The sequence below is a fragment of the Leuresthes tenuis genome, unplaced genomic scaffold (assembly GCF_036924035.1).
Source record: "Leuresthes tenuis unplaced genomic scaffold, fLeuTen1.0.hap1 SCAF_21, whole genome shotgun sequence".
NCBI lineage: Eukaryota > Metazoa > Chordata > Actinopteri > Atheriniformes > Atherinopsidae > Leuresthes > Leuresthes tenuis.
Genome location: NW_027325375.1, coordinates 1105197 through 1117452, shown reverse-complemented (window position 1 = coordinate 1117452; position 12256 = coordinate 1105197). Strand labels below are relative to the sequence as shown.

The following is a 12256-nucleotide window of genomic DNA, read 5'->3' as shown; positions in this document are numbered from 1 at the left end:
ATGAAATTAAGTCGACGGCTAAATGCTCCATTGTTGAAATGATAAATGGATTAAGGCAACCCCCGAAAGGTCCGCTGCAGATGCTGAGATCTGAGACCCAGATCCGGCAGAGGAGGAGAGGGCGGACGGTCTGTGGGAGGAACAGCGGGGCGTCTTCACTGGAGGTACTTCTGGAAACCAAAGAAGAAGAAAACACGCAGTTTTAGCATCTTTCTCAGGGTCCAAAGGACAGAAGTCTGCTGTCAGTTAAACTCTGAGTGCAGGGAAGAGGAGGGTGGATGAAGAAAGGCTGAATCCCAGCGTTAGCTTTCCTGTGAAGCACAAGTACAAAAGAAACTCCTAATCTGGAGGCTTCAGAGCTGCAGCCCAGTGCCTCAGAGCCGAGTCTGTGCTATAACCCGGTTATTCATACTGTGATTTACACTTTTTGGACAGGAAGACAATGAGATGAGGCGGAGGACCTCCGGAGGAGCACCAGGAAGCACAAATGTACCGTACTGTTCGGGCTGTGAAGCACTTTAAATGACACAAAACTCAGAAAAGTCAAACTTTAACTCAGCTGATAGCGTAGAGTTTGAAACCCGCTCCTAACAGGAGACATTTGTGGGGCAGCGGGTATAGAAAATGAATGAATGAACGCACCTTAACCCTTTAGGCGCCAGAGGGTTTTTTTTTTCGAAAATCCTTGATTTTGACAAATAAATTTCAAAATATCTTCAAACTGATAGGAGATAGAGCCTTTCTGTGAATTAGAGAAATGTTAAGGATGACCCAAAGTTTATGTAGGAAGCAAATTGACACACCTAATTTGCATATTATGACATCACGGGGTGGCGGCCATTAAATCGCTCGGTGAAGAGCTCCTGATTCAACTTGCTGTAGCTCAAAAAATTACATTGAAGGATGATGTTTTTTGCATCAAATGTGAAGTTTGACATGTCTGCCAACCAGAAGTGGAGAGCAAGAACAAAATATGACGTTATTTCTGCCACAATCGGCCGTTTTATTCAAGGCTCAGAGGGTTAATGTTGAAGCACAGATCGAGGCTCCTGACTACGGTGGCCTGGATGCTCAATCCAAGCAGTGCAGCTTCGTAGCTTATCAAGGCCGAGCTAAAACGTTTTGACAGGTGTTTGAACGCCACATAAAATCGGTTCCAGGTCAGAAAGCACAACCAGGATTAATTCATTCATTAGGCGCAGCGCATATTAAGAAAATTAAAGGATTTTAAGTGCGTCTTATGGTCCGAAAAAACGGTATTCGTCCCATCCTGCGCCGTGCAAAAGCCACACATGCAGCTACATCGAGGCAGGGCGACTCATTACCGTAACACAGAGTGTGAAGCCCCGCCTCCTCCACTTCCTGCACGCCCTCCTCGCGTGGCGCTGGACAGACGAGACGTCGGTGGCACTTTTAATCCTTTAATCCTTCATTTTAGGAGTCTTTTTGGCTCCCTTTAAGGTCATTTACTGTCCTTCCTCTGAGTGTAACATGGTCAAAGTAAACTGGCTGTTAAAGGCCACCCTTTATGTAATGTGGACGCCTCAATGAGAGAGAGAAGAATTATTTAGGGACACAGCAAAGGATCTTTTAAGTTTTTAAATGAATAAATAATACTAATTCTGAAAGATCGTACAGTTTGGGAGCTTGTTTTTAATGTGATAACGAGGGGATTCTGGTGAACTTGAGACCAAAGAAGTGGAGCACATCAGTCCAGCTGTGAGGTCTTTCCACCGGCTGCCGGTCCATCAGAGGATAGACTTTAAAGTTCTGATGCTGGTCCATCAGAGGATAGACTTTAAAGTTCTGATGCTGGTCCATCAGAGGATAGACTTTAAGGTTCTGCTGCCGGTCCATCAGAGGATAGACTTTAAGGTTCTGATGCTGGTCCATCAGAGGATAGACTTTAAAGTTCTGATGCTGGTCCATCAGAGGATAGACTAAGGTTCTGATGCCGGTCCATCAGAGGATAGACTTTAAGGTTCTGATGCCGGTCCATCAGAGGATAGACTTTAAGGTTCTGATGCCGGTCCATCAGAGGATAGACTTTAAAGCTCTGATGCTGGTCCATCAGAGGATAGACTTTAAGGTTCTGATGCCGGTCCATCAGAGGATAGACTTTAAGGTTCTGATGCCGGTCCATCAGAGGATAGACTTTAAGGTTCTGATGTTGGTCCATCAGAAGATAGACTTTAAGGTTCTGATGCCGGTCCATCAGAGGATAGACTTTAAGGTTCTGATGCCGGTCCATCAGAGGATAGACTTTAAGGTTCTGCTGCCGGTCCATCAGAGGATAGACTTTAAGGTTCTGCTGCCGGTCCATCAGAGGATAGACTTTAAGGTTCTGATGCTGGTCCATCAGAGGATAGACTTTAAAGTTCTGATGCCGGTCCATCAGAGGATAGACTTTAAAGTTCTGCTGCCGGTCCATCAGAGGATAGACTTTAAGGTTCTGATGCTGGTCCATCAGAGGACAGACTTTAAAGTTCTGATGCTGGTCCATCAGAGGATAGACTTTAAAGCTCTGATTCTGGTCCATAAAGCTCTGACCTCTGACCTCCTGACCCACTATGAACCTCCCAGACCCCTCAGGTCATCTGGATCCGGTTCTTTATCAGCTCCCAGAGTCAGAACCAGACCTGGAGGAGCTGCATTCAGCTTCTATGCTCCACATGTCTGGAACAAACTCCCAGAAAGCCTCAGATCAGCTGAAACTCTCAGGATTTAAGTCCAGGCTGAAGAAACATTTGAATAAGTTTCAAAACGGAATCATATTTTAACTGATTTTATCTTTAAATGTGTAATTCTGAGTTCATTAAACACATTAAACACATTAAATGTGTAATTCTGAGTTCATTAAACACATTAAATGTGTAACTCTGAGTTCATTAAACACATTAAATGTGTAACTCTGAGTTCATTAAACACATTAAATGTGTAATTCTGAGTTCATTAAGCACATTAAACACATTAAATGTGTAACTCTGAGTTCATTAAAAACATTAAATGTGTAATTCTGAGTTCATTAAACACATTAAACACATTAAATGTGTAACTCTGAGTTCATTAAACACATTAAATGTGTAATTCTGAGTTCATTAAGCACATTAAACACATTAAATGTGTAACTCTGAGTTCATTAAACACATTAAATGTGTAATTCTGAGTTCATTAAACACATTAAACACATTAAATGTGTAATTCTGAGTTCATTAAACACATTAAACACATTAAATGTGTAACTCTGAGTTCATTAAACACATTAAATGTGTAATTCTGAGTTCATTAAACACATTAAACACATTAAATGTGTAATTCTGAGTTCATTAAACACATTAAACACATTAAATGTGTAACTCTGAGTTCATTAAACACATTAAATGTGTAATTCTGAGTTCATTAAACACATTAAACACATTAAATGTGTAACTCTGAGTTCATTAAACACATTAAACACATTAAATGTGTAATTCTGAGGTCAGTTCTTAAGCTCAGATAGGTTTAGTCCTGCCGCTGGCTTCCCTTCGCACTGTTTAAACGGACCAAACCATCTTTATAAGACATATTTAGCTGTTGCTTTGTGGCAACCAGCCCAGCTTCTCTCACCTGCAGCACGGCAGCAGCCACCACTGCCAGCACAGCCAGGAGCGCCATGCGGCCCAGCCAGCCCAGGTCCATGGTTTTCAGAATGAAGAAGCGCGCCCAGCCCAGCTTCTTGGGGGTGTGGGGGGGGGTAGCGCATGCTGTTCACGCCCTCCATGTTCAGCTTCTTGATGAGACAGCTGCGCAGGTGACTCAGCTGGTCGAAGCTGTGCTTGCCGTGGTAGCAGCCCATGCCGCTGTTTCCTGAAATATGGAAAGTTTGGTAGCTTTTTATTAAAATAATCTGCCTAAAATGGGAAGGAATATGTTCCATTAGCATTAGCATTAATTAGCATTAATTAAAAGTATTTTTGATGTTCAAAAGAAGAAAAACAGTATGAAAAATAAGGTATTCTTCATCAAAGATGCAGTAAATCACACAGTTTAGTAGCTTTCTATTAAAATAATCTGCCTATGATGGGGAGGAATATGTTCCATTAGCATTAGCATTAATTAGCATTAATTAAAAGTATTTTTGATGTTCAAAAGAAGAAAAACAGTATGAAAAATAAGGTATTCTTCATCAAAGATGCAGTAAATCACACAGTTTAGTAGCTTTCTATTAAAATAATCTGCCTATGATGGGGAGGAATATGTTCCATTAGCATTAGCATTAATTAGCATTAATTAAAAGTATTTTTGATGTTAAAAAGAACAAAAACAGTCTGAAAAATAAGGTATTCTTCATCAAAGATGCAGTAAATCACACAGTTTAGTAGCTTTCTATTAAAATAATCTGCCTAAAATGGGGAGGAATATGTTCCATTAGCACGGTTTGCACCCATGAGACCTTCTTAAAGTCATTGTTGCTTTGTTTAAACGTCTTTTGATGTTAAAAAGAACAAAAACAGTCTGAAAAATAAGGTATTCTTCATCAAAGATACAGTAAATCTCACAGTTTAGTAGCTTTCTATTAAAATAATCTGCCTAAAATGGGGAGGAATATGTTCCATTAGCATTAGCATTAATTAGCATTAATTAAAAGTATTTTTGATGTTCAAAAGAACAAAAACAGTCTGAAAAATAAGGTATTCTTCATCAAAGATGCAGTAAATCACACAGTTTAGTAGCTTTCTATTAAAATAATCTGCCTAAAATGGGGAGGAATATGTTCCATTAGCACGGTTTGCACCCATGAGACCTTCTTAAAGTCATTGTTGCTTTGTTTAAACGTCTTTTGATGTTCAAAAGAACAAAATCAGTCTGAAAAATAAGGTATTCTTCATCAAAGATGCAGTAAATCACACAGTTTAGTAGCTTTCTATTAAAATAATCTGCCTATGATGGGGAGGAATATGTTCCATTAGCATTAGCATTAATTAGCATTAATTAAAAGTATTTTTGATGTTAAAAAGAACAAAAACAGTCTGAAAAATAAGGTATTCTTCATCAAAGATGCAGTAAATCACACAGTTTGGTAGCTTTCTATTAAAATAATCTGCCTAAAATGGGAAGGAATATGTTCCATTAGCACGGTTTGCACCCATGAGACCTTCTTAAAGTCATTGTTGCTTTAATTAAAAGTATTTTTGATGTTCAAAAGAACAAAAACAGTCTGAAAAATAAGGTATTCTTCATCAAAGATGCAGTAAATCTCACAGTTTAGTAGCTTTCTATTAAAATAATCTGCCTAAAATGGGAAGGAATATGTTCCATTAGCACGGTTAGCACCCATGAGACCTTCTTAAAGTCATTGTTGCTTTGTTTAAACATCTTTTGATGTTCAAAAGAACAAAAACAGTCTGAAAAATAAGGTATTCTTCATCAAAGATGCAGTAAATCACACAGTTTGGTAGCTTTCTATTAAAATAATCTGCCTAAAATGGGGAGGAATATGTTCCATTAGCACGGTTTGCACCCATGAGACCTTCTTAAAGTCATTGTTGCTTTTATTAAAAGTATTTTTGATGTTCAAAAGAACAAAAACAGTCTGAAAAATAAGGTATTCTTCATCAAAGATGCAGTAAATCACACAGTTTGGTAGCTTTCTATTAAAATAATCTGCCTAAAATGGGGAGGAATATGTTCCATTAGCACGGTTTGCACCCATGAGACCTTCTTAAAGTCATTGTTGCTTTTATTAAAAGTATTTTTGATGTTCAAAAGAACAAAAACAGTCTGAAAAATAAGGTATTCTTCATCAAAGATGCAGTAAATCACACAGTTTGGTAGCTTTCTATTAAAATAATCTGCCTATGATGGGAAGGAATATGTTCCATTAGCACGGTTTGCACCTATGAGACCTTCTTAAAGTCATTTTTGCTTTGTTTAAACGTCTTTTGATGTTCAAAAGAACAAAAACAGTCTGAAAAATAAGGTATTCTTCATCAAAGATACAGTAAATCACACAGTTTAGTAGCTTTCTATTAAAATAATCTGCCTATGATGGAAGGAATATGTTCCATTAGCACGGTTTGCACCCATGAGACCTTCTTAAAGTCATTGTTGCTTTAATTAAAAGTATTTTTGATGTTCAAAAGAACAAAAACAGTCTGAAAAATAAGGCATTCTTCATCAAAGATGCAGTAAATCTCACAGTTTAGTAGCTTTTTATTAAAATAATCTGCCTAAAATGGGAAGGAATATGTTCCATTAGCACGGTTTGCACCCATGAGACCTTCTTAAAGTCATTTTTGCTTTGTTTAAACGTCTTTTGATGTTAAAAAGAACAAAAACAGTCTGAAAAATAAGGTATTCTTCATCAAAGATGCAGTAAATCACACAGTTTAGTAGCTTTCTATTAAAATAATCTGCCTATGATGGAAGGAATATGTTCCATTAGCACGGTTTGCACCCATGAGACCTTCTTAAAGTCATTGTTGCTTTAATTAAAAGTATTTTTGATGTTCAAAAGAACAAAAACAGTCTGAAAAATAAGGCATTCTTCATCAAAGATGCAGTAAATCTCACAGTTTAGTAGCTTTTTATTAAAATAATCTGCCTAAAATGGGAAGGAATATGTTCCATTAGCACGGTTTGCACCCATGAGACCTTCTTAAAGTCATTTTTGCTTTGTTTAAACGTCTTTTGATGTTAAAAAGAACAAAAACAGTCTGAAAAATAAGGTATTCTTCATCAAAGATGCAGTAAATCACACAGTTTAGTAGCTTTCTATTAAAATAATCTGCCTATGATGGGAAGGAATATGTTCCATTAGCATGGTTTGCACCCATGAGACCTTCTTAAAGTCATTGTTGCTTTGTTTTAACGTATTTTGATGTTCAAAAGAACAAAAACAGTCTGAAAAATAAGGTATTCTTCATCAAAGATGCAGTAAATCACACAGTTTAGTAGCTTTCTATTAAAATAATCTGCCTAAAATGGGAAGGAATATGTTCCATTAGCACGGTTTGCACCCATGAGACCTTCTTAAAGTCATTGTTGCTTTAATTAAAAGTATTTTTGATGTTCAAAAGAACAAAAACAGTCTGAAAAATAAGGTATTCTTCATCAAAGATGCAGTAAATCACACAGTTTAGTAGCTTTCTATTAAAATAATCTGCCTAAAATGGGAAGGAATATGTTCCATTAGCACGGTTTGCACCCTTGAGACCTTCTTAAAGTCATTGTTGCTTTGATTAAACGTCTTTTGATGTTCAAAAGAACAAAAACAGTCTGAAAAATAAGGTATTCTTCATCAAAGATACAGTAAATCACACAGTTTAGTAGCTTTCTATTAAAATAATCTGCCTAAAATGGGGAGGAATATGTTCCATTAGCACGGTTTGCACCCATGAGACCTTCTTAAAGTCATTGTTGCTTTATTTAAACGTCTTTTGATGTTCAAAAGAACAAAAACAGTCTGAAAAATAAGGTATTCTTCATCAAAGATGCAGTAAATCACACAGTTTAGTAGCTTTCTATTAAAATAATCTGCCTAAAATGGGAAGGAATATGTTCCATTAGCACGGTTTGCACCCATGAGACCTTCTTAAAGTCATTTTTGCTTTGTTTAAACGTCTTTTGATGTTCAAAAGAACAAAAACAGTCTGAAAAATAAGGTATTCTTCATCAAAGATGCAGTAAATCACACAGTTTAGTAGCTTTCTATTAAAATAATCTGCCTACGATGGGAAGGAATATGTTCCATTAGCACGGTTTGCACCCATGAGACCTTCTTAAAGTCATTGTTGCTTTGTTTAAACGTCTTTTGATGTTCAAAAGAACAAAAACAGTCTGAAAAATAAGGTATTCTTCATCAAAAATGCAGTAAATCACACAGTTTAGTAGCTTTCTATTAAAATAATCTGCCTAAAATGGGGAGGAATATGTTCCATTAGCACGGTTTGCACCCATGAGACCTTCTTAAAGTCATTGTTGCTTTAATTAAAAGTATTTTTGATGTTCAAAAGAACAAAAACAGTCTGAAAAATAAGGTTTTCTTCATCAAAGATGCAGTAAATCACACAGTTTAGTAGCTTTCTATTAAAATAATCTGCCTATGATGGGAGGAATATGTTCCATTAGCACGGTTTGCACCCATGAGACCTTCTTAAAGTCATTGTTGCTTTGTTTAAACGTCTTTTGATGTTCAAAAGAACAAAAACAGTCTGAAAAATAAGGTATTCTTCATCAAAGATGCAGTAAATCACACAGTTTGGTCACATGCTTCGGAAACTTCGGTTATTTAACCATCTTTGTTGGTGCAATAATTCATTTCTGCCACTAGAGGGCAGCAGATCACTCCTGACTTTACAGCAGACCTCCTTTACTTTGCTGCCTCGGGGCACAGTAAATGAGAGAATCGGTAAAGCTGTTTCTACTGTTTCTACTGTTTCTACTCACCGACTCCACCAAACGGCAGCGAGCTGACAGAATAGTGAACAAGACAGTCATTGGCCAGCAGTCCCCCACTCGAGGTCTCGTCTCTCATTCTCTTGATCACCTTCAGAGTGAAACATCTCGTCTGAATCTAAACCGTCTGCATCTGTTGCTTTGAAATGCAAAGGAGCAGCAACTCTCTGCTGTAACTTACCTTATCGTCTGCTGAGAACACATACAGGGCCAGAGGTTTCTCTCGCTTGTTGATGAACCTGATGGCCTCGTCCAGGCCAGAGACGGGCAGGATGGGGAGCAGAGGTCCGAATATTTCCTCCTGCATCACCTTTGAGTCGGGCTTCACGTCCCGCAGAACTGTGGGAGCTAAAGGCACCACAAGAGCTCTATTTACCACACCTTGCAGAAGGAAATGTGAGAGAAAATGCCTGATTTTTACCGATGTAGCAGTCGGACTCGTCGTTTTCTCCTCCCACAGCGACGGCGCTGTCCTCCAGCATCGCCATGATCCTCCTGAAGTGGCGCTGGTTGATAATTCGACCGTAATCAGGGCAGATCTTTGGGTTTTCTGTGTAGAACTCCTGCAAAAAGCATGAAAGCATGAAAAAAACCAGCTTTTTGACACGTCAAAGCCCTGCTTCGTGTCTCCAGTACCTGGATGGACTTCTTGACCTCTTCAATGACCCGGTCCTGAACACCAGGATCACAAAGGACGTAGTCGGGGGCGATGCAGGTCTGACCGCAGTTGGTGTATTTTCCCCAGGCGACACGCCTGCACAGCAGTGGAAGAGTTAAGATGGGGGATGCAGAAAGGAACTCTGACAGCTGGAGTCACATTATATGAAGACAGGTCAGTGTTAAAGGGGACATATCATGTAAAAATCACTTTTTTCTGTGCTTGGAGGCCTGTTTTTTGGACATTTGAAGCCACTTCCAACTAAAAAAATCATTTTTTGGGGCCCTTATATCTTATATTCTCTCTGTTTAATGTTTTTTTACATCCTGACACGGCGTTCTTTCATTTTTAACTAGTCTGAAGTCAGAAGTTGTGATCTCCATCATCCAAAATAAGCTTTACCCGCTGGTTCCAGAAGGCTTAATCAGCTGAAAACCCTGAATTCAAACATTAAAGTTTACGAATGAACACCTGAAACTAGAAGAATGTGTCTGAATATGCTGAAAGGTGTTGAAGGGCGCTGCCTTTGACCTTTGACTCTTATTTTATGATGCCTTGGTTTATCAAAGCCTTATGACAGCAGTGGAAGAGTTAAGATGAGGGATGCAGAAAGGAACTCTGACAGCTGGAGTCACATTATATGAAGACAGGTCAGTGTTAAAGGGGACATATCATGTAAAAATCACTTTTTTCTGTGCTTGGAGGCCTGTTTTTTGGACATCTGAAGCCACTTCCAACTAAAAAAAATCATTTTTTGGGGCCCTTATATCTGAAAATGTGTCTCAGAGAGAGATCGGAGCATATTTTCAGTGTAAACTGATGTGACTTTATGGGTTATTCTGCCTCTTTAGCACCACCTAACTTCAACTTCAGATGATGCTGCATTTGCTGCACCTTGGAATCGGAAAGTGGAAACTCTTCTGCTCTTGCTGCTATGATTAAATCTCCTCATTGTTAGCTTATAATTCTCTCTGTTTAATGTTTTTTTACATCCTGACACAAATATCTGACTTCTATTTGGCGTTCTTTCATTTTTTACTAGTCTGAAGTCAGAAGTTGTGATCTCCATTTGTCATTGAATGCACCATCTGCACAGCAGCTGCAACGGCTGCTAAAAAACAAGTTTTGGTGAAATATTTGCCTATAAAGCAACAGTTCTTAATGTTAGCCAATAAAAACTTGGAGGAATGGGTTTAGGGTGAAGTCCAGGGTTTAGGGAACTGAAATGTGACAAAAACGAGGCCCCAGTGGTGTCTTTAACCGGCCTGTTACTTAATAAAAGTGTGTGTTGTAACAACCTGCTCTTTCCACACTTCTGCAGGGGAATCTGACATAAAACCTGCCAGTTTGGTGCCCTGTGTGAGGCTATTTACTGCTAAAATTAGCTTGTAAACCGTCTCTCTGTGTTATTTTGACCAAAGTATGTCACATACAGTCGATTAAGGCCTCAGGAAATGGTGTCAACTTGTGAAAAAAGGGCCTAATATGTTTCCTTTAAAGAAAACGAATGCATTATAAGACCAAGCGATAGGGAACATGACCCCGACCTGCAGGCTATGCTAATGTCGCAGTCCTTGTCAATGTAGCAGGGGCTCTTGCCGCCCAGCTCCAGGGTGACGGGTGTCAGGTGTTTGGCGGCAGCTTCCATGATCACTTTGCCCACCATGCTGTTTCCGGTGTAAAAAATGTGATCGAATCTCTGCTGCAGCAGCTGCTGAGTCTCTGGCACCCCTCCGGTAACCACTGGATACAGCTCCTGACACACATCAGAGGACACATATGTCACTGATTTTACTCTGCATTTAATAACTTATTTAACCTGGTCTGAACTGATTTTATCCCCTGATGTTACCCGATCTTTCCTTACTTTGTCAATGTAAAGTGGCAGCAGGTCCTCCATGACTTTTGCGGTGTGAACACAGACCTCTGAGGGCTTCACCACCGCTGCATTACCTGCACAGGTAAATGTGAAAGGCAGCACACAGCATATGAAAAGAGAGAAAGACCCCAGATAATGCTAAATATCATTAGATGCTGCTCAGTGGTGCATTCAAGAACCAGAGACAGCAACACCCAGCTTGATGTTCAGCCTGATTTTAGCAGGTAAAGTTGTGTATATCTCAATAAAATAAGCTGGTTCCAGAAGGCTTAATCAGCTGAAAACCCTGAATCCAAACATTAAAGTTTACGAATGAACACCTGAAACTAGAAGAATGTGTCTGAATATGCTGAAAGGTGTTGAAGGGCGCTGCCTTTGACCTTTGACTCTTATTTTATGATGCGTTGGTTTATCAAAGCCTTATGACAGCAGTGGAAGAGTTAAGATGAGGGATGCAGAAAGGAACTCTGACAGCTGGAGTCACATTATATAAAGACAGGTCAGTGTTAAAGGGGACATATTATGTAAAAATCACTTTTTTCTGTGCTTGGAGGCCTGTTTTTTGGACATCTGAAGCCACTTCTAACTAAAAATATCATTTTTTGGGGCCCTTATATCTGAAAATGTGTCTCAGAGAGAGATCTGAGCATATCTTCAGTGTAAACTGATGTGACTTTATGGGTTATCCTTCCTCTTTAGCACCATCTAACTTCAACTTCAGATGATGCTGCATTTGCTGCACCTTGGAATCGGAAAGTGGAAACTCTTCTGCTCTTATTTTTTGAGCTGCTATGATTAAATCTCCTCATTGTTAGCTTATAATTCTCTCCGTTTAATGTTTTTTTACATCCTGACACAAATATCTGACTTCTATTTGGGGTTCTTTCATTTTTAACTGGTCTGAAGTCAGAAGTTGTGATCTCCATCATCCAAAATAAGCTTTACCCGCTGGTTCCAGAAGGCTTAATCAGCTGAAAACCCTAAATCCAAACATTAAAGTTTACGAATGAACACCTGAAACTAGAAGAATCTGATTAGAAGAAGCTGCCTTTGACCTTTGAGTCTTATTTTATGATGCATTTGTTTATCAAAGACTTATGACCCACTGTGCTGACATCAGCATTTATGTAAGATCTGATATAGTTGGAGCACAAAGTCCGTGTTGTGCAAACATTTGCTGCAGGCTCCTCTGTCCCAGAGTGCTTCAGCCTAAGCAGGATTTATCTAAGAGCTGCACTTCACCCACTCCTACAGCACTAATAAGCAATGAAGCTGAGAATTCT

The 12256-nt window shown here is 39.0% G+C and overlaps 1 protein-coding gene across 1 annotated transcript in view; it reads right to left on the bottom strand.

Annotated features, from left to right (window-relative positions):
* Positions 1-67: 67 nt before the first annotated feature.
* The window catches only part of aldh3a2b (aldehyde dehydrogenase 3 family, member A2b), a 28839-nt gene continuing 16650 nt past the window's right edge, over positions 68-12256 (bottom strand). The window contains 9 exon segments of the mRNA XM_072375179.1: positions 68-170; positions 3607-3732; positions 3734-3846; positions 8428-8527; positions 8618-8784; positions 8858-8999; positions 9073-9190; positions 10642-10850; positions 10962-11047. Of these exon segments, the coding sequence (XP_072231280.1) occupies positions 156-170; positions 3607-3732; positions 3734-3846; positions 8428-8527; positions 8618-8784; positions 8858-8999; positions 9073-9190; positions 10642-10850; positions 10962-11047 (1076 nt within the window). The 3' untranslated portion in view covers positions 68-155.